General features: G+C 38.9%; 1 protein-coding gene across 1 annotated transcript in view; it reads left to right on the top strand.

Moving 5' to 3' along the window:
* The first annotated feature begins 240 nt into the window (after nucleotides 1-240).
* LOC118274896 (uncharacterized) overlaps nucleotides 241-23,305 on the top strand; it is a 49,615-nt gene continuing 26,550 nt past the window's right edge. Inside the window, exon 1 of the mRNA XM_035592660.2 lies at nucleotides 241-1,660. Within this exon, the coding sequence (XP_035448553.1) occupies nucleotides 461-1,660 (1,200 nt within the window). The 5' untranslated portion in view covers nucleotides 241-460. The remainder of the gene's footprint in view (nucleotides 1,661-23,305) is intronic.

The raw sequence follows: 23,305 nt of genomic DNA, 5'->3' as shown, positions 1-23,305 counted from the left end.
GCGGGCGCAGTGGAAACTGCAACTTGTTTGTTATTCACAACAAACGGACGGGCGCTGTATCCGCTGGGAAATATCTAAATATCGCTCGACCTTCAGATTTCACTGCACCAGGAGCACAGCCTGGCATTCCGTCACGTCGCGGACTGATGACGTGGAGAGAAACGCGGCCAAATTCGCGACGATTCGTTTGACACAATGCCGGTTCATCGGCACTCATGTATACTTACAGTACCCGTCCGCGGAGGTGTCTTCGCAGGTGCGTGCGCGCAGGTATACCCCCCACACGCCGCGAGGCTGCCTGCGCCCCCGCCCGCGCCCCCGCGCCCGCCATCTTGAATTCCGTTCACTCAGACCCGCGCGCGACTCGCGGCCAGCACGTACACCTCCGCGCCCGACCGCTCCGCGACATATTTGTGTTTCCAAGTGATTCAGTGTCATGTTGTGATAGTGCAGTGACGAAATGGAGTCGACGCCGATATGTCGGTGCCGAGTGCTCTACCTCGGCTCCGCGGTGCCGCAGCAGAGCAAGGATGGACTGCAAGGCATCCAGGAACCGCTGCGCGAGTTGTATCCGGAAAAGGGAGCGACGAGCGGCGGCATCGACTCGTGGCTGTCCGTGTGGTCGAACGGAATCCTGCTCGAGAACATTGACGAGAGCGGCTCGAGAGTGGCGCGCTTCTTCCCGATATCGAGCCTGCACTACTGCGCCGCGGTGCGCAGGGTCACGGTGGAGGGTGCGCCTCGGTTCCTGCCCCTGGACTCCCCGTTCGCCCGGGCCCCGGCTCCGCGCCGCCCGCCCCTGTTCGCAGCGGTGCTGCGTCGCACACAGGGTATCAAGGTGCTCGAGTGCCACGCATTCATCTGCCGCCGCGAGGCAGCCGCGAACGCGCTGGTGCGCTGTTGCTTCCATGCATATGCTGATAGTTCATACGCTAAGCGACTGGAGGCCGAGCGCGCTCCCTCACATCTGCCAGCCGACCAGGACGAGGAGCTGGAAGTGTACGACGGAGATGAGAACCACAAGGTGTGGGTAGGAGAGACAGAGCGCGACGACGCCAGTGACGATATCCCTCACCCAGCGCGCGCGCCTCGTCCGCGGCAGATAACGCGACCAGCGTCGGTCCCGCCACCACCACCGCCTCCCGAAGAGCCCAAAAAGAAGACTGCTACTGCGAAAAAGACGAAAAAGAAATCGTCAGCGTCAGCAGACGAGCTGTACGCGGGCCCCGCCCCCATGATGAACGGGCGGTCGCTGGGCCGCGCGCCGCCCGCCTGGGCCGCCGCGCACCCCATGGTGCTGGTGGCGCACCCCGCCGCCACGCTGCCGCACGCGCGCCCCGCCACACTGGGACACCGGGGGCGAGTGCCCGCAGCACTGGCCGCCGGGCCGTTCCCTCCGGGGCCTCCAGGTCCGCCAGGCCCCGGTAGGGGGCGCTTACAGTACGCCACAGTGGACCCTAGGCGCTCGAAGCCGCCGCCACCGACTGCCATGAAGGCTGCGCAGAGTATGACAGGGCTGGAGGCAGTGGAGGACGCTGGCGGCATCTACAGGAAGAAGGGGCACTTAAACGAGCGCGCCTTCTCGTACAGCATCCGACAGGAGCACCGCAGCAGGTCGCACGGCTCTCTCGCCAACCTGAAGTTTGCAGCTCCACCCGAGGTATGTGTCTATTTACATCATCTATCCATTTATCCCAGAGTGTACGCCCTCAGAACGGAGGACACCGCAGCTATAGCGTAGCCTTTCTTAAAGGGTGTTAATCCGAGCGAGGCTGGGATGGTACATAAAAGTCCGCATTCCGCGACAACCGGTACGAGCTGCAGCCGGGGTTCGAACCCAGCTGTTAAGTACAATTTCCGGCATCTTCTCCACCATTCTCGTGGGTAAACCTGCTCCGAGATATTCATATAAGTGGTATAAGTGGTAGGGTCAAGATAATAAAACGGAGTCTGTGGCTTTCTCCGTATAATTAAGTGGGTTGGTAACAAAGGGTCGCGTTACGTCACCGCCGTATATACATATACTAGCTGTGCCCGCGACTTCGTCCGCGTGGAATAGTTATTTTAGGCATTATATTTATTTTTGCAAACAACTTTCTCAGCTTCATAAATTATAGCTGTTACCCACGGTTAATTTGTGCAATGAAAATTCGTGATAGCACTGGATTATGATTATAAGGAACACTCATTTCTATACTATATGTGTTTCCACTGTTATCCGGATACCTGCGCCTATAGGTTGGGTAACCGCCACCCCGGATTGTGTTTCAGAAATAAAATTCCTAGGGTACTTTATAGATGGGCTCGCTACATACGCGTTATAGCAGTAGTAAGTCCCCTCTTTGAAGAATGGCTTAAGAGGCGTCACGGCTTCCTCATCTACCGCCTGACGCAGGTACTTACCGGACACGGAAGTTTCGGTTGGTACCTGTTTCGAATTCGGCGGGAGGAAACACCCGGGCGTTTCGTCTGGGTGTCGTCATTGCGAGGACCGCCCGGAAGATATGGTGGAGCATACAGTGGCGGTGTGCATTGCATGTGCTGAGCATCGCCATGTCCTTAGGGATGTGAATGGCGACGGTAACCTCTCACGTCCGGCTCTAGTTCAGGCCAAGGTGCGGAGCGAGGGGGAAAGGGACGCCGTCTCCCCCTTCTGCGAAGCAGTAATGCTAGCTAAGGAGGAGGCGGAGCGCGTGAGGGAGCGATCCTCATCACGCCCCAGCCGCCGCAGAAGACACTCCGGGCGTCGAGGATCGCGTGACGATCCCCGGCCACCGTAAGCGCGGGTCTGCGGACGGCGAGTAAGAGTAGCTCGTCGCCCGATCAAAACCAGACCCGTGCGTACCGTGCGTCGCGTTCTGTGCGCGCCTCAAAGAGCCAGACTACTACAGATGGGACCCAATAGGGTTGATGCCCGATCCGGTGCTGCAGACAACGTAAAAGATTACCGGGGCCCCGGCTCAAATCAGAACGGGGTGATTTTTACACTCCTTCTCGCTTCACCCAAGGCAGGAGTAGCCAACGGATGATTTTCCCCCCTCAAAAAAAAAAAGAGTACTTTCTAGAACAAATGTTTTATTTCATACATGGTGACGCAAGGTTATGATATCCTTAAGGACCATATTTTTATACCCTATCATATTTTTATGACAATAAATTGAAAAATTGGATTTTTTTGTTTGTCAAATGTTTCAGCCGATATTATTGCACTATACGTAGAATCTGGTTGTACTTTATTAGACAGCCACAATAAAATGTGGGCGTATGGTAAACCGCTTTTTTGCCATTCTACGCTCTAAACAAACGCTTTCGATGGTCAATGATCAAAAAATGTTTTACTTCGTTAGTAAGACTATAATTTTTTTGAGTATAGTTACACCAGGCTCCGCGTCGTTCGCAAACAATGCCTCTCCTCCTGGCAGCGTCGTGTTTCGCACATCATGCGGCGCGGGTGAATTTTATATCGGAGTTATTTTAAAATTGTAATATCTTCTAAGATGTTTATTAAAGTTTAGTGATGTCAAAGACAATTTTGTTCACAATTAAATACTCTTAATGAACAACACATTTATTTCGATAAAGATTAATATTTTTCGTTAATACAACTCTTAACAAATAATGCATTAATTTCGACCCATTTTGATTACCATAAAAACGATTCTAGTAAGTTAATCCTAAAAGATAGACATATACTGTCGCTGACTTTTTTAGATCATTTTAAGAGGAATAATTCTTTCATACATATAATTTTCGTATCTTGAACCATTTTCGCAGCGCACGCAACGGAAGCCCTCAAGAATTAATAATTTCTCCCGTTTTGTCCACATTTTCCTTTATTTCTTCGCTCCTAATAGTTATAGCGTGATGTTTTATAGCCTATAACCTTCCTCGATAAATGGACTATCCAACACAAAAAGAATTATTCAAATCGGACCAGTAGTTCCGGAGATTAGCGCGTTCAAACAAACAAACAAACAAACAAACAATCAAACAATCAAACAAACTCTTCAGCTTTATAATATTAGTATAGATAGACGTATATATGTACTGTTAGTGTGTGATTATACAATTATCGTGTCAAGAGCGGTGCCTTGCAAAATCGTTTTTGTTGCGAATTCTTTTACACTTGAATATTTATGGCTGGTTTAAAGAAAGAAATAAGAAATAAATCATTTATTTGCTAATAATGTAGGTATACATATGAATGATAGTAGATTGACCCAATACACCTTTCCGCATACAAAATATTATATTTCAATGTTAATTACTACAGAATGTATAGTGAATAATATTTTTATTTATTATACAAATACAACTCGTAACATTTTAAAAGAGTAATTAAAAACAAAATACATATTATTTAGATGAGCGATAGTAAATACTGAATATTTTAATACCTGGCTATATTACTTCGGCTTGTATTTGATTGAGAATGCTTTACTGTCATTAAATAGGTAGTATAAGTCAAGGTGTCATTGAAACGACCTTCGCTAGTAATTTATATAAACAGTAAGTTTTTATTGGCGTTTGCTCGTAAACTAAAACCAAAGTACCTGTAATCATTGCTTGCTATAAAAGTGATGGGTGAATACATTTTTATAAAATTTTTATAAAATTGATCGCAAATAATGTTAAATGCATAGGGACCATAGGTCTCTGGCATAGACATACAGACAAGAAAAGTAAGTTCTTGGTAGTCTTAGTTCGGGTTTTGATTATTCTTAGTTATGATAATTAGTCAGACCAATTGAGAATGTTCCTGTAAACATAACATATTATCTTACATATAAACATAATCATCGCAAAAAAAATGATTTTACAATTTCACAAAACCATCACTTCGATAGCAAAAACCTTAATTAATATTAATATCATAAAATAAAACCATTCCAAAACGGAATCACATTCCCACAATAATTTAATCTTAGTATTATTAAACTTGAACTAATCGAGTATTCACATACGTAATAAATATTAGGATACCGGTATTAATGCAATATTTCGTAACATACATATTATATGACATAGTAACATGGCAGCATCGCTACATCAGCTGCTTTCAATGAATTTACGTCATCCTGTGGTCAAGAACAGCTCACAAAAAAATGTTACGTTTTATTCAATCAAAACATACAAGTGTTACATACATGGATAGATATAGAGATATGCTTTATTGTATACCATTTAAACAGATTACACATTCACATCCACAGCCTGTAAGTGGTCACTACTGACCAAAGGCCTCTTCTCGCACGGAGAAGGTTTGAGCATTAATCACTACGCTTGCTTAATGCGGGTTGGCGATTTCTTTATAATTAGAAATTATAAGTCCAGGTTTCCTCACGATGTTTTTCTTCACCGTTTGTCGGTGGTGTCTAAATATGCTTAGAAAGTAAATCCAACTCGGAAAATGTCCCATTGGTACTTTGCTGTTGGTAGGTTTCAAACCCGCGGCTCAGGCATGAGAACAGTCATAAAAACAGATCATATAAAGGAAATTCAATACTTAAGTTAAGGCTATTAATGATATTATTTTTGCAAATAGGTTACAATGTAACTCTTTTACACGTCAATCTCCTTAAATAACTAGATGAGGCCGGCTGTTATCCCTTGTTCGTGTGCGTTGTCAAAATAAATTAATTAATCTTTATCACAATCAAAGTCAAAATCAAAGCATTTTTGAATTGTCCGTCAGTCTGTCTGTCAGTGAAGCTAGATGCTGGTTTCAAAGTGTAGATTCCTATGGAGAAGAACGAGCAAGAAACTCAATGGGTTACTCTTTTTCAATCACATAATCATACAACGACTGTGTATGGTTTCTTGCACAATTGATGTGTGAAATATTTGTAAGTCAAAGGTCGGTGCGTCTCGCGATATTTGGAAACACATACATTATATTGTAATATCATTTCTTGTGCAATTTCCTAAAATACAAACCTATAAACAGACAGCCTATGTATCGCTAATGCATGTAACGCTATGTATGTTGTGCCTTTATTATTTGATGCATCAGGATATTATTTTGTTAATTTTTATGAGGCTGTACTTTTCGAATAAATAATCTCTTTAATTCGAATATGTCAGCTCCAGCTAGTCCAGTCCGACATAAATACCTTTTCAACTTTATAACAAAACGATAAGGTGGAAAATCCATTAAGGATTTTTAGAAGATTGTGAGAATTTAATGTCTTGGTAGGTACAGCTACATAGGTAGGCACATCGTAAGACAAAAGGTATCCATGATAATTTCCAAACTTTAAAAAAGTACAGCTACACATTTATATGATTTCTAGCTCCAGTACCTAAAAACTTCGCTTGAGAATAAATTCCAAGATAGCTAATTCGATCGACTGATGGGCAAATCTTTCGACATAGGGTCAGGTGGGGTAAGTGAAACATACTTTACTTGTATTTTAACATAACGGCATCTGACGCAGTAATGCGACGATCAATTTCAGTTGCATTTCTTGCACAGTACTCTCCTTTAGCCAATGATTCATGGAGTTATGACAAACAGCTCTTTAGTCTTACCATAAGCGAGAAAACAATCAATATTTTCAGACTATGGTTTTGTTTCACTTGCCCCTGGAAAGGGGTAAGTGAAACAAACGTCAGAAATATAGTTAAATGTTGTATTTATGCAACGGTTACCTGACTAAGGCAACAATTCAGAGTTTCTTTCTCTAATGTCTATATTCTACAATCAATATAAGGCTTAGTTTTAGAAAAGAAAACAAAAAAGGTATTTTGGGGTAAGTGAAACATAGTTACCATGGTCAGATGTCTCAAACATTTGTATAAAATTTAAAACAGAAATTATAGGTAGGGAAATCAAAAACAAAATAAAAATAAATTTCTTTACTGACTTAACAGTTTGCATACAATTACGGAAACAAGCATCAGACACCGCACAGTGTGTAATTTCCATAATCTAAAGGGACAATAGTCTTGAACCCAAACTGTACAAATTTAGTTCAGTCAGAATACTGAAATTCTTCAAAGTCGCTATTAGTATCAGAATCTTAATTTTCTGACTGAATTTCTTCGTGTTCAATGTCAATAGTACTCATTTGTAAAAGTTCACAGACTTCAGGAGTCATTTGGCTACATCTAGTTTTGGGAGCGGCACGTAAGCTTGCAATGTAGGGGTCTGATGTCATTAGTAACCGATTTATTAAGTCTGTGTTCGTGTCCACTCTTTCTACGAGATATTTGTGAAGGCAATCTGAAAATAAAAAAGTTATAAGAATTTCGCAAATATAATTTAGACACAAATAGTAAATTTATGATTACCAACATTTTTAATCACGTAAAAATGTTTGTGATTTCTGATACGGGGGAAGTGAAACATATGTTTCTCTTTCCCCGTGTATTAAGTTTCACTTACCCCACTTGACTCTTTTTTAGGTTTAGTTTTTACCAAAGCCAAAACTCAATTATCCGTAGGAATTATCGAAATATAATCATTGGACTAGTAAGTACATACTTTTTACTCAGTACTTACCATTAGGTACATTTAAAACACTTATTATAAAAACTTTCACGAAAGCCGAAAACGTCACACCTCCAACTCGTGTTTTGACAACTGACAGTTGAAAAAAATGTTTTTTGTTTATTTTTGTAGAAAATGATAATAGCGACTTCTATGTTTTATCAATAAAACCACATCGCCTTTCTGTTTTACCGACTACGCGCGAAGTATCGATACACTTGTTAGTTATATAGTTATGAATGAGTGTTTCAGTTCCCCCTGAGTTTCACTTACCCCACCTGACCCTAATTTACAATGCTTTGTACTTTATTCATCATTCGTTGATGTAACTAACTTACAACAACAGCTGGTACATCGTGTTACTCCTCTCATGAATGAATCTGCCGCACCCCGTCGCATTCACCCGTGAAGATCTGTCGTGCAGTAGTCGCGAGCGAGTCGTGTGTCGCAACGTCTCATGCCGTAACACCGATTAGTCGTCACTTGTCAAACCAGTTGCGACTTGTCGCTAACGCAACGCAACTGTAGTTTATTGAACTATGCGGGTTTGGTTTGGGAGGCTGGGGGGGTGATGAGCGGGTGGGGTGCGGTGGGAAACACCGTTTATATTAAGGGGATGAATAAAATGTACCTAGCAGTGACGTCGTGCCATTTAAAATCAATATATCTTCGAAAGTATTTGTTTCCGTAAGGCAATAAAAAATACGTGTCTAATGTTTTAAAATAATCTACAAGACGGACTCTGAAACAGAAATTAGTCATATGTTTTCATGTAAAGTTAGTTCGAATTATGTTCCCAGCACTTTTAGCTGCTATTCTATAATGTTGGTACAGGCTTTAGACTTAAATTTAGCTCATTATACACCCCAATCAGTAGAAAAAAATATGAGCGAAGAGTTAGTCGGATATTTAATAAATAAATTTTGTAACAGGTGACTTTATTTTCTCCGTCAGAACAGACACGTCTTCTCGATCAGTCTTGAATGAGCTGTCGTCAGCAGTATATCCGAAACGATATGACCTTCAAATCTTTTAAAAGCACCGGCAACGCACCTGTGTCTCCTCTAGTCTAAGGGCAGCGCTGATCGCTTACCATCAGATGACCCATCCGCTCTATGGCCCCAATTCCATATTCCATAAAAAAGTCATCACAGTCAGTTGCTGTAATGTAAACAAACTGGAGAATAAATAAGGAGATACGTTCGACAATATAACAATATGGCAGACCATCTTATTTGCAAATATGTAACAAAAAAACGTTACCTGCACGCAGACACAGGTAACAGTGACGAAGCTTGCTAAGTATTTGTGTTTATTATACTTTGGTATAATTTATGTTCGTATCGTAGGTTGGGTAAGATTTTTGTGTTGAGGGATTCTTGGTACTGGTGTAAGAGCTTGAAATTGTCTCGAAATTGTTTTGGTAAAAATATCCGGACTATGGGCCAGATTAATTAGAGATCGCTGTTGCCTGGTCTCAGTCAAATGTGTAGTCCTCTATACTATTGAATTTAATAACCAACGTTAATTCAAAATCTGTGTATTGGCAACGTACCAATTACTCCTCTGGTGTCGCGGGTGTCCACGGGCGGCGCTGTTCGCTTACCATCAGATGATCCGTCTGCTCGTTTGCCCCCTATTCCATAAAAAAGTTAACATTCGACTTTTAAAAAAAAGTCCAAAAAACTAATGTCAAAGATATGGGTGTTAATTATAGATTGAGGTCGAAAAACCCACGAAAAATTACATAAAAATTGAAATATTTTTTTATATGAATACCTTCTGTCATTCCAACGATACAAGTCATGGGTTTTCCTTACTAAATCACGTCATCAGATGATTACACCTAATGGTCTTAGATCATCAATGTAGTATATATAATGTTCTAGGTTAAATGTCTAATGATTTTAAAGATAAACCAGTTTTTCGCCCGCGGCTTTGCTCGTGCGGCTAATGGCAAAAATGTAGCATGTATCAGTTTCCAAGAGTCAAATAGAATGAATGCCTTCAATAAAAAAAACACAAACATAACATATTATAATAGAAGCCTACCAGTAATGGGAGCATGGTCCAAGCTACTGGTGGTTAGGGCTCCAGAGGCAGAAATCTCCTCACAATATGTGCGTTTTCAGAACTGCCTTCTTTTGATCTGTTCTAAAAAAATGATGTCCTTCCTCACAAGGAGAACTATAAGACACGAAAACGTTTATAGAAATTAGACTGTTAATATCAAAGATAGAAGCATTCATACAAACAATCAAATATTTGGTAGTTCATGCTTAAACAGTGCATACGTCGTTTACGCGTTGATGTCTTTTGTATGGAAGTTTTGGCGGTACCCAAAATGGTCGAATTTAATTTCGTCTAAAAATGTAAGTAATATGACCATGTTTGTTTAGGATTTTTTTTATAATTTGTTTTAGTGAAGAAATGTGCTGAAAGTATTCATTTCAAATTTTAGGCTCTCGTATTCGTACCATTCCACTTATATCATAAACTTATTAATATTCTATCAGACTTTTCACTTCAAATAACTTAGAAACAAGTATGTATAAAATAACTTAATCAACCAACTTAATACAGCACAGTTACACTGCACTACTTTACTTAAAGGCCACGGTTCACCGTGGGACATCCATTGTCAACTTTACCGCTACAACAACACAAGAAAAACAAGCGAAACTCACCTTTATCACCACTGCATAAGACTTATAAAAAATGCTTTTATAAAATTGTCGAGGGCAAGTATACCATGATAGCAGTGTAGCAAAAACAAGCGAAATTCAACTTTAATGCAAGGAAATAAGGGTTATGTGGAGTGTATGTGTAAGGTTGTATATTGTATCCCACGGTTGGTGCGGTCAATGGTCGTTGTCTAGTTTTTCTGAAGGAACTTGATTGAAGGGGTGTACGTAGAGGCTGTTATTGCAGGAATTAATTATTATTAATTATTATTGCGAGTAAGGATGGGATTGGTTGGTATTGGCGAGCGGTAAAATTGCTTTTGAGTAAATGTTGAATTTTTACCGACCAAAATTTTGTCGTAATTCGTATTCTGTGTAAGGTTTGAATTGATTCTGTTGTGCAAAGCACTTATATTCATACATAATAATTATTACTCATTGTTAACTAGATGATTAATTGCAATAGGGTAAATGACTAATTTTTATTTTAATGTTCGTCAGATTATTTTAAAATATTAGACACGTATTTTTATTTTCTTACGGCAACAAATATTTTCGAAGATATATTGATTTGAAATATCGCATGACATCACTTCTAGATACATTTTATACATCAAAATGATGTACTTGCTTCCACTACTACACTTTGATTCGATTAATCTAAGTATTGTTATCTTATATGACAAAATAAAATACGTGTCTAATATTGGCGGACTAATTAGATTTTTAATTTTCATACCCCTCACCCCTATTGTGCTTATTCTTTAAATTGTTACCTGTGTAATTTTTTACTCGTCTGCCCATCACTAGCGATGAGTTCAGATTCCCAGCAATAAACTGCTTCTAACCAGCCTGGCCTGTAATATAACTTATATACCTACCATGAATTAATTCAATGCAAAATTGCCGGCCTGGGTACTTAATATACAGCATGAGGGTTGTTGAAAGGTTTTACAACACATTATATATTATGTATAGTATAAATAAGTATAGTTTCTGCCAGCAGTTTCGCCCACGTTCCCGCGATTAAACTTACCCCTTTTTACACCTCAAAAAAAGCAAGCGTAATGTTTTATAGTCTTCCTCAATAAATGGATTATCCAACACAAAAGTAATTATCCAATTCGAACTAGTAATTCCTGAGATTAGCGCTATCAAACAAAGAAACTATTCAACTTTATAATGTTAAACTATTAATCATTATTATTAATCAGGGCCTACGACAGAAAATAGCTAATGTAAGGTTACCGTTACTAAAATCGGTACAAAATCGGAAAGTAATATATAGTCCATATTAAATTATAGTATAAATAAAACTACCAACTTAAGTATACACTACACACCGCGCTAAGTTTTTCAGTCACCGTCCATTGCTCGTTCATTAACGCGAACTCCATAATTATCACTTTCACTGTATTTCATAATAAGGCAGGCGCATATCTCAAGCCGCTGTAATTACAGGCGATAATTGTAACCCGTTCCGAGCCAGCGGCCTGAAGTCTGTGGCAACGCTGAAATGTACACTAGAAACAATATTTTTTATATTTCAGTTTATTTTGAATATGATATTGACGTGCAAATAACCGAAATCATAAGTTATGTATTTTTCCATCATATTAGGACAGAATTGACAGATGTAGTCTTAAAAACACCCGTTTTTCCACAAGAGATGTGCTATGTATCTATGCTATGAGGATGTAATAGCTAAGCTGTGAAACTATGTGATCGTTTCCACTGATACTGAGCTATGTAGATGTGCGAGTTTAAGTGTGCTATGAAGATGCGCCGCCGCAAAGTAGCTGAGCGAGGAAGATGCGCAGCTAAAGTATATGTCGAGTGAGACCGCTATTGCCTCCCCGTGCTTCTCTATGGCCTCGCTCCAAATGTGGGTGGCATACGCAAGAAGGTCCCCAGTGGATCGGTTGTGGCGAAACCCATACTGCTGATCGCTGAGGAGGTCGTTACCTTCAAGGTATGCCAGGAGCCTGTTACTTTACACGTTCCATACTCTTACAGAGTATGGACGTGATCTAACCTGGTCGGTAATTGTTAGGGTCGGCACGACTACCTTTTTGGGCACAGGCTGCACGTTGGCCAGCTTCCATGCAACCGGCACTTGACCAGTCTCCAAGGAAAGTCGAATTACGTGTCAGGATTGGAGACAACTCAGGCGGTTTTTAAAACCACGGCCGGGATTCCGTCGGGGCCACTGGCCTTGTTCACGTCGAGATTACGCAACGTCTTATACACCTCCTTCTGTCGGATGCGAATTTTCGACATTTTCGTCTCGCATACGTTATTTAGAGAAGGAGGTATAGCGCCACCAGTATCAAGACGTGAAGATTCCGCAAATAGAGAAGCAAACAGGTTTGCCTTCTCTACCGCGGTGTGTGCCAGCGTCCCGTTAGGCCCCAGGAGAGGTGGGAGTGAAGGACGGCAGAAGTTCGATTCAACCGCCTTGGCCAGGGACCAGAATGCTTTACTACCCGCTGGGTAAGAAGCCAGTTTGTTCCCTATTCGGCCAATGTGGTTGAACCGGGCCATCCGTAATGCCTTTTTGCATGACTTGGCAGCCCGGTTATAGGCTCTCTTCCTCTGAAGAGTGTCGTCAGCCCTACGACGCCTGGCATCCGCCCATGCCAAGTATGACGCATGCTTTCTAAACTTCATAATGTTAAATGATTAATAATCTATTAAGCAGGGCAGCAGCCTACGACAGAAAATATCTAATGTAAGGTTACTGTTACTAAAATCGGTAATATATAGTCCATATTAAATTATAGTATAAATAAAAATACCAACTTAAGTATACACTACACAGCGCGCTAAGTTTTTCAGTCACCGTCCATTGCTCGTTCATTAACGCGAACTCCATAATTATCACTTTCACTGTATTTCATAATAAGGCAGGCGCATATCTCAAGCCGCTGTAATTACAGGCGATAATTGTAACCCGTTCCGAGCCAGCGGCCTGAAGTCTGTGGCAACGCTGAAATGTTCTCTAGAAACAATTTTTTTATATTTCAGCTTATTGTAAATATGATTATGCGTAAACGAAATCATAATTTATGTATTTTTCCATCATATTAGGACAGAATTAGTAGACAGATGTAGTCTTAAAAACACTAGTTTTTCCACAAGAGATGTGCTATGTATCTATGCTATGAAGATGTAATAGCTAAGCTGTGAAACTATGTGACCGTTTCCACTGATACTAAGCTATGTAGATGTGCGAGGAAGATGCGCAGCTCGAGTATAAGATGTATCGATAGTAGGGAAGCCATCCATAGCACACATCCATAGCACGTATGATTCATTTTTTTTAATTGGGACAAGCCCGCTGCCATCACCCATACCGCTGCAACTCCTGTAAGCCAGGATCTACAGTAGATACAACCATGAAAACACCGGAACATTGAACGTCGACCCATTAAATGTAAAAAAAGTCCGCCGCGTCCCAGGGACATGAATCCAGTCTTGGATCCCGCAACAAAATAAATCGGAAGATATTATTAGAGGTGAAGAAAGAATCTTTCAATATAAAAAAAAATATAGCTTAGCTGAGTCCGTATCCCATGGGAATGCAGGTGAAGTCGCTGGCAGAGGCTAGTTTACTAATAATTATACTCTTAACCCATACTTCTACAATAAATACATCTAACCTTCAACTTTATACCGGAGAAGAGTTACATAGACTATTGTTATTTATTCCTCGTTCGAACAATTACGTCGAGCCGACCGAGCGAGACCGCGGGATTACAATAGCTTGTTATATTCGCTAATAACCCTCCTTGCTTTATAATTATGTGTTAACATTGACCTATTTACTTTGCAGTTTGTAGATCCATATATACTTATACTTTTTTGAAGGCTGATAATCATCTAATGTCTTCTTCCGCCTTGGGCGAGGCAAGAAGGAGTATCATCAGACTCCTTTTCCGTTGCTTCTCCTGCTTGTCGAGCCGGAGCCCCGATAAACCCGCTAGGTAGTCCGCGGCTCCGAATCTTAGTCACTCGCAACTACCATAAAGTCGTAATTTAAAAAGAAATCGAATCACAAACCTTACTATTAATACCAATTTAGTGAACGAATCAGATGACTATAGTTACCCGAGAGTTATGGCAGGAATGTCGATTATTACTTAAACTAGTTTCGTGGCACATTGAATAGGTTTGTCCTCTAGTATTAAGTTTTATAACTTAGTTGTAGTCTTCGAATTTTATATGGATATTTAGCTCTTGCCCTCTATTTAGTTACACTGAATTATAAACGTGAAAGTTTGTTTCAATGTTTGTCCGTCAAACGCTCTGAAACTACTGAATACACTTTGATAAAATTTGGTATACAGTTAGGGTATGAGCTAATTTGGATGATAGATACTTTAGCTCTTGCCCTTTCGGATTATTTAAAATTTCCGATTTTTTTTTGCTAAGTAAAGCGCTTCGGTTTGTTTAGCTATTAAAAACGTTGTATCGCCGTTGTCTCAGACTTCACGTTTGTTAAAGTAAAAGCGAAGATGATAGATGTTACTGACAAGTTTCATACTGAAATACATAAATATTATTAAGAAATGGAAATAGAAAGTTTGTTAAGAAAAAAGTAAAAACTAATTTCATTAGTGACTTTATAGTTTTCTTTCAGACATCTTGTTTCTAAGAAAATGTTTATAATATTACATCTCGTAAAGTTCATAATTTATTACTTGAGTTGTCACATAATTTACAGCCGACCGTAGTTTTAAATGAAAAAGCAAATCATTTAAATTTCCTTGTAGCTTCGCCTTCAAGTTTTTCTTATCTTAGTACAAGGCGAAGTTGATGCCTCAGGCGTTTTCTACCAGTCGACCTTTGGTAGTACATTGTTGCAAATGTATTAACTAAGATACCTTGACAGTGACGACAGTTAAAAACAAAAAAGAATAGAGAACCTCCTCCTTTTTTGGTAGTTGGTTAAAAATGTAGTATTATATTATGCCACACTTTTTTTCAATGTCTTCTCCCGGCCAGGCGAGAGCGAGTGTCAGACTCTTATTGACTAAAAACCACCCCGTACCTACTCCTGCTTTTTGAACCGGATAAACCCGCTAGGTAATCCACAGCTCAAGTATGCTACACTTACGGCTGTATTCAGAGGCATTTATTTTCGGAACAAAATCGTTTCTAAGGAATTGTTTACGTAATCATTCAATATCTCTGAGTACGGCAGTTCGTTTTACCTTTCCCTACCAATAAAAAAACCCAGTTTTCTACGATATTAAGAGAAATTAATTTCAATAGACCAAATCTTAATAAAGAAGACAATAAAAGCGGACTAACAGTACCTAATAAATAGCTTTGACGTATAATACTACGATTGCCAACGCAAAAAACTGCTATTACTTTTAATGACAGGAGCGAAAAAAACATGGCGGCGGACTGTCACAGATAATTAATCAGGTAAATCAGATGTTGTAGTGTAACTGTTATAGAGTGTAACAGTGAGTCGCAGTGAGTCGCGGTAACTTTGTAAAAGTGTGTTATTAGCATATCTCGGTGAATTTGTTCCATAAAACAAATGTCCGTAGCTTTCGTGCTTCAATTAGTGGTAACGGAGTGTCGTGTCAATCGGTTTTAGGGCTGCCATCGTGTTTTTTTCTAGTTAATCTATCTAATATTATAAATTCGCATTTGTGAGTTTTGTGTGTATGTTAGTTATTCAATGACGTCAAAATGACTGAAGAGATTGGTATGAAATTTGGCATAAAGGTAGGTTATGGTCTGGAATAACATACTGATACGACAATTTTTATCCCCCGGGACCGTGCGCGAGAAATTTTAAATAATTTACATATCTAACCAAAAGTTGGTATTCTGTTTTGTTGTTGTATGACATATGTTATTAAATATCTCCTTAGCCGAAAGAGCACTTGATGTGTGATTTTGAATCGAATATGATTTTTACTTTTTTTCGTTCCTCGGTGCATAAAAACTACAATACAATACTCTGTCATGTAGTTTAAGAAAAAATATTTGGTATTTATTTTGGAGATAAATGTTATTAATAATATATTTTATAAAAAGCACATAACTTCCAAAAATCTTCTCTCAATCAAATTAACAAAACAGACAACTTAACGGAATGTGGTCGATCAAGTTTTTTCGCCACAGTTAGGCAGCCCTATTGGCGGCCAATCAATCTAGCGGTGCGCGCGCGCCACAGTTTTGAACCGCATTGTTCAACAGCTGACTAGACAATGATTAGTTTTATATTTTCCTTATACCGTCTACTACAATAGTCGGCTAAGGCTGGGAATTATTTTGTGTGTCGCTCTGTTAAGTTAGTTTATTGGCTTTATAAAAAATATTTAGTGTATGTAGGTATTGTAGGCATATGGAAAATTTATCATAATGTGCGTTCTGTATCACTGGTTGAGTGGCTGCCAAGTAATGTGTTTCGAATTTGATTCCAGAGTCGGTATGTAGTGGGTTATTTCGGTTTTTTGAAGACGGCTGCCGAGTAAGTCTCAGAATTGATTCGTGAGACTCGACATAACCCACTACATAATATACCGATATTATGTAGTGGGTTATGTCGAGTTAAATAAAATGGATGTTACTTTTCGAGAAATCATCAGCATATCAGCCAGACGTCCACTGTTGAACATAGGCTTCCCCAATACTTCCAGATAGGCTGTGCACGTCGCTTCCAAACGAAGCGACCTGCATCCAACGGCTCCCTGTGATCTTAATCAGGTCGCCTGTCCACCTTGAGGTGTTGTGTTGTCCTGCGCTTGAAGAAAACCATATAAAAGATATAATAATGACGTTGTGTCGTATACAACACAGTCTCTAAGTTGCAATAGTTAACAGCCAACTATGTTGATTAGACTTACTTTAAGCCAAAAATTCTTCAATTATCATAAAAGCTAACATTCCACATTTTAATACGAATCTCATTCGTAGATATTATACATATAATGTCGTCGGTTACGTCTGGTTGTTGTATAATAATGTATTTATTATGCAACTCGTGTCCTTGACAACATTTTTGACTTTGACCCCCTACTAACGTAGTTATGTCGACGGAGTTTTGACATTTTATGATATTTTGAATTCTGGTCATCAAGAAGAACCTATGACCGACTCCTGTTGATCTATAGGCCTTTTCTGTATAAAGGTGCTATGTAGCTATACTAAGAAGATGCTGAATATCTCTAGAGCTAAGCTGTGAAACTATGTGACTGTTTCCACTGATACTAAGCTGTAGTAGCTGTGCGAGTAAGAAGTGCTATGCCGCTAAGTAGTTGTACAAGGATGCGCAGCTCGAGTATGCAAAGTATCTATAATAGGAAAGCCATCCACAGCACGCATCTTTCCATATAAAAAAAAAAACATAGCTTAGGGAAAATGAACTTCGCCACGTTTCACAGCAGCTGGTCGCCTAACCAGAGCGCGTTCAAACAAACAAACTCTTCAGCTTTATAATATTAGTATAGTTTTTTTTGATATATGTATTAGGACGTTAGTTAAGCGTTAATGACTATCTATCGATACCATGACCTTACTAACATAAGACAAGAATGTACAAAATTTGGTAAAAGCGATTATAATCTAGGAAAACTCGTTCCTCTCAGTTAATTGACTAGATGATCGGCCAGCCTTTCGAAAGTATGTGAGTACCGTGTCCGAGTGAGTTCCCCTGTTATTGTATGTTTACGCAACAAAACCATCAACTTTTACTAAATACTGCAAACACATTGATTAGAAATTTTACTTTCCATTGTTATGGGTTTTTGTATTGAAGCTATTTTTAAACATTGCCTCGCATTAGGATTTTTTCCTATGTGCTGTGTCGTCGGTGCGTTTACAAACATACAATTTCACATGCACATGACACCAAGACCCGAAACAACTATTTGTGGATCACACAAAGAGTTGCTAATAAATGACTGACTATATAGAAGTTTGCTATTTATACTAATAGGAAGCAAGGTTAGGTCACTAGTATCTGAGTAATTCTTTAAGAGTGTAGGATTTTCATTTCTTTAAGATCTTTTACAACTAATATAAACTAACTTCTGCTAGGGGCTTCGCCCGCATTCTCGTGGGATAAAAAGTATCTTATAACCCAAGTCAGCTCATGCCCTGTTTGTATGCCAAATTTCAACAAAATCCGTTCAGTAGTTTTGCAGTTTTCGATCACCAGACACATATCTGTCAACACTCATAACAAGTTAGCGTGAAGATAAGGAAACACCTCGTTCACGTTCAGTCACTTTCTCACTAACGGGATTCGAACCAGGTCTCTTGCGAAAACTGCGGTAAAACTATGCCTCTTACATTGTTGTTACGTTTTAAGATAGTTACAAAGTTGCTTATATTTCTTGGCACTTGGCAGACGTGTATGTATATAGTGTAATGCTCACGTTTCACCAGTTATGTTATTAGTCCTATGTTATGGCCTATTGTAATTTTTTTTAAACTTTGCCCCACTTTACGATTTTCTCCTGTGTCGTGGATGCGTTTACAAACATACAAGTTCACATGCACATGACACCCCGACCCGAAACAACAATTTGTGGATCACACAAAGAGTTGCTCCGTGCGGGAATCGAACCCGCTACCCGTTGCGCGGCAGCCAGTTGCCCAGCCACCGCACCAACCGTGCAGTGCAAAATTTTGTATTATAGGTAACGGTTATAATAGGATAATTTTGTACTAGACAAATTCAATACTTTTTTCGAATTACATACTACATAGTGGTAGGTTCCATATTCCAATATAATAAAATGCAAACTTTAATGAAAATTTAAGTATTATTCCTCTATATTGTAGGTATTTTACATCAAAAGGTCTTGCATATGATAACAGAATGTACATATTGGAACTTCGTTGCTCAAAAGTTGTGAAGCAACGTTAAAAAAAATAAAGTATCACCTGCAAAAAAACTGCAGCCATACGTAAGTATAAATAGCATGCAATTTTATTTAACAAAAAAACCGCAAAATACATATACAACTACTCCATAGAATTCTCACATTTTTTTTCTGAAAAAAAAAACCGATTACTCCACTGTAGCACTCATTAACCACATTCATCAGACTATTGCTTATTCATAACTTCGTGTAAACATATAAAAATAAACTCTATTCGTATAAAAATTAAGTTGAGAATTCTAGAGATGTATCTGTAAGCGTCGCAGGCGCAGTTCGCGCATGCGTAGTTGCGCAATATCGCTGGTATGCACTAGATACGTGTTACATATAAGTATGGAGTTATTTTAACTACTGGTTATATTTAACTGCGAATTACTTAGTTAACTTAACGTTTAGTTCATCGTCTGATTTTTTATGGAATAAGCCGGTTAACGGGCAGACGGATCACCTGATAGTAAGCAATCGCTGTCGCCCGAAACACCAGAGGCGTTACAAGTGTTGTTGGGGAATCGGAGATAAATCAGGAATCGGGAAGGGGGTAATTCAAACACAACGAAACACTTCGCAAGCGTTGTTTCACGTCGGTTTTCTGTGAGGCCGTGGTATCACTCCGGTCGAGCTGGCGTATTCGTGTCGAAGCACAGTTTTGTCCAAATGTGATCTTAATTCACACATTTTTGATTGACAAACTGCGATCCCCAACCTACCTATAATACTATGCGCAGAGATTTAACACAGTATCGAGGAATTTCATAATCCAGCATTGGCCTCGCACGGGATGTTCTATTTATGATGTATTTAACAAAAAACTACATATGTTTACAAGTTTCTAAAACCTTAAAAACGTGCTATTTTCCGGTAGATTAGGTCCGTAATTAATACAAGAGTGAGCAAACGATTAGCATGCATTACATTGATGGCTCGCTTCCTGCGACGCTGTGCTGGTTGCATCATGTGTCCGCAATCTAATAGATATTTAATGACTTTTGCGAAATTCTCGGCGAATTTGTGAACTGTCGGTTTTTGTTGAAGAATCGTTCGGAAGGTCACTGGCGGAATTTTTGTTCTGGAAAATGACTAATGTTTATATTTTTTTTATGTTATAAGTCGATAAACGAGCAGACGGATCACCTGATGGTAAGCAATCACCGTCGAAAGTAAGCTATGTAGCGATGCGAGTAATATGTGCTATGAAGATGCGCCGCCGTAAAGTAGCTGCACGAGGAAGATTCGCAGTTTTAGTATGCGATGTATCGATAGTAGGGAAACCATCCATAGCACATATTCATATTACGCATCTTTCCATATAAAAAACATATCTTAGTTGAAACCATTTTCATCAGTGCTAAGCTATGTGTACCAATGAATATGATTGGTGGAAACCGAACGCATCCACAGCAAACGTAAAATAGAATGTGCTATTCGACGTTTGCTGCTAAAATAGGCCAATTGGGTGCTTCTCTGGTGAAAAAGCACCCTAAGGGCCTATTTTAAAGTATCTCTGTTTAGGATTTTTAACTGAAATCTTTAGTATAAAAGATATAGCACAACTCTGGCGGAAAAGCTTCCTATACATAGTGGTAATACTTAGTACATATTTACTTCTAAGTAAGTACTTTTTATATAAGAGAACTTCTCGATACTCTTTATATGTACCTACATACATACATAGTCTAGGTATATATCTATACAATAATGCTAATGTCACGCAACTGGCCTAGGAATGCGGTGCCCAACTGTGCTAAATACAGCCTTTTCCAATGCCAAGCAATAATCGATCTTATATCTCTCGTGATAAAGTTCACAAACCTAGCAATAATGGTCTAGGTATCTGTGAGAAGAGAAAAGGGACTTTATTTTTTTGTAGTTAAGGTTTTAAATTGTATAGTACTGTTTTTTTTATTGAGAATTTATTTTCTATTTTTGTTCAAGTAAATTCAGTATTCTAATTCATTTTAAAATATTTTTGAAATAGCGTATGTAGCTAAATATGTACAAACGATATTATTCTTTATTGTACATGATTTACGTGCTATTTTAGTATGAGCACAGTTTGATGAACTTTTGATTACCTTGCATATTGGTAGAAATTGATGTACTGTACATGGAATGTTATGTCAAGGACTTTAGCGTCATCATGCTTCGTCAGCAAGCGATGGACGCGTGACTTTGAATTAAATACATATTTACATGTTGAAGTTATCTTTTTATGATGATTTATTTATTTATTTATTTATTTATTTGGACAACCAGTAGCTGTTACATTACAACTTACATCTAAACACTTATGTTATAATTAATTTAAATGCACAACATTTTAAGGTGTCACAACATGCACTGTAAAATTACATAACAATGACACTGTATCAGTTAGTAAGAAGAAAACAAAAATAAAAAGATAAAATAAAAAGACAAAACAAAATAAAACACATACAAAATAAAAACAAAACAAAATAATATACGTTCAAACTTATAAATTATTCCTAATATTTATGACAATCAAAAACAAGTGAACCAAAATCAAAATCACAACCCAAAAACCTAAACAAAGTAAAATTTAAAGAAAATTTTATCAATTTAATCCAATTTAAAGAACTAATACTTAAACTTTAAAAATGTATCCAAAATATATCTTCGCACAAAAAATATAGACAACATAAAATTATACATCAGCAATGTGATCAATATAATCACTTAATAATCTCACAACAGTCTTTTTGAATTTCGGTAGTGTATCAGCAAAAATATCCACATCTCCAGAGATATCATTATAGGACTTTGACAATCGAGACAAGGCAGAAAAATCCTTCAAGTTTGTCCTGGCAGGTGGTCGATGCAATAACCCAGCCTTGAGAGTCACCTTTCTAGGAACACGAGCTGGCACACGCAAACAGAATGTCCCCAGAAGTGGTGGACAATGAAACCCGTATCTTAGAACCTTGTACAAAAATGTTAAGTCTAGCAGCCGTCTCCGAGTTGCCAAACTGTTCATCCTGAAATGCCTCAATCTGTCGTTGTATGACTTTAATTGTTTTTGTAAACCGAATGAGAAGGTGAGGTGTCTTAAAAATCTCTTCTGAATCCGTTCGATTCGGAGTTGGTGAACATTATATTGTGGCGACCATACAACACTGCAATATTCCAGGTTACTACGGACGTAACTATTATAAAGAGCTATCTTTGTAGCGGGCTTGCGAAATAATTTAGTGTTCCGAATGATGAAACCCAACATCTTAGATGATTTATTTATAATATTATCTATATGGGGTATGAAAGTTAATTTGGTGTCAAGTATTACGCCTAAATCTCTCATTTCGGTTTTCTGTTGGAGGAGTATGTTATTTATATGATATTGAGCTTCAATAAGGCTATGATTTCTAGTAAACGTTATATAGTAGCACTTATCAGTGTTAAATACCATTTTGTTACTAGCGCACCAATCCGTTAAAGCATCAAGATCGCTCTGAAGCAGGTCACAGTCTGAGGAGTCTTTAATGGTTTTACATATTTTTAGGTCATCGGCAAAGAGATAGGCACTACTGTGCTTTATGTATGATACAATGTCATTTATGAATATATTAAATAGCCAGGGGCCTAAGTGAGAGCCTTGAGGTACCCCTGAAGTAACTGTGTATGTTTTGGATTCAAAGCCCTTAACTACTACATATTGTGTTCTGTTAGACAAATAAGATTTAAACCATTCTAATAATGAGCCAAATATACCATATGATTCTAATTTCATTATTAAACGTCTATGGCAAACTTTATCGAATGCCTTGGAAAAATCCATGTAAACGGCAGTAATCTGCGTGCCCGCATCAACTGCATTCACCAACTCATTGTGATATGTTACAAGATTAGTGCATGTAGAACGAGAACTAATAAAACCGTGCTGTTCATCAATAAACAATTGACTGGAATGAATTTTCAAATAAGGATAGATAAGAGCTTCAAAAGATTTAGCGAAAACGGACAGTATCGAGATAGGCCTATAATTAGAAATTATTTCTTTGTTACCACTCTTGAAAATGGGCACCACCTTAGCAACCTTCCAAGCAGTCGGGAATATACCCGTTTTCATGGAGGTATTCATAATGATAAACAAAGGAAGACTTAAAGACTTGATACTAAATTAATCATTATTTTAACACATCGGCTTATTCAGGTAACTGTTTCACGAGGAACTCGACTAGTTTCAAGCCATGTTAGAAGCT

The sequence above is a fragment of the Spodoptera frugiperda genome, chromosome 11 (genome assembly GCF_023101765.2).
Source record: "Spodoptera frugiperda isolate SF20-4 chromosome 11, AGI-APGP_CSIRO_Sfru_2.0, whole genome shotgun sequence".
NCBI lineage: Eukaryota > Metazoa > Arthropoda > Insecta > Lepidoptera > Noctuidae > Spodoptera > Spodoptera frugiperda.
The sequence above is the reverse complement of the archived record's forward strand: the minus strand, read 5'-3'. Positions and strand labels throughout refer to the sequence as shown.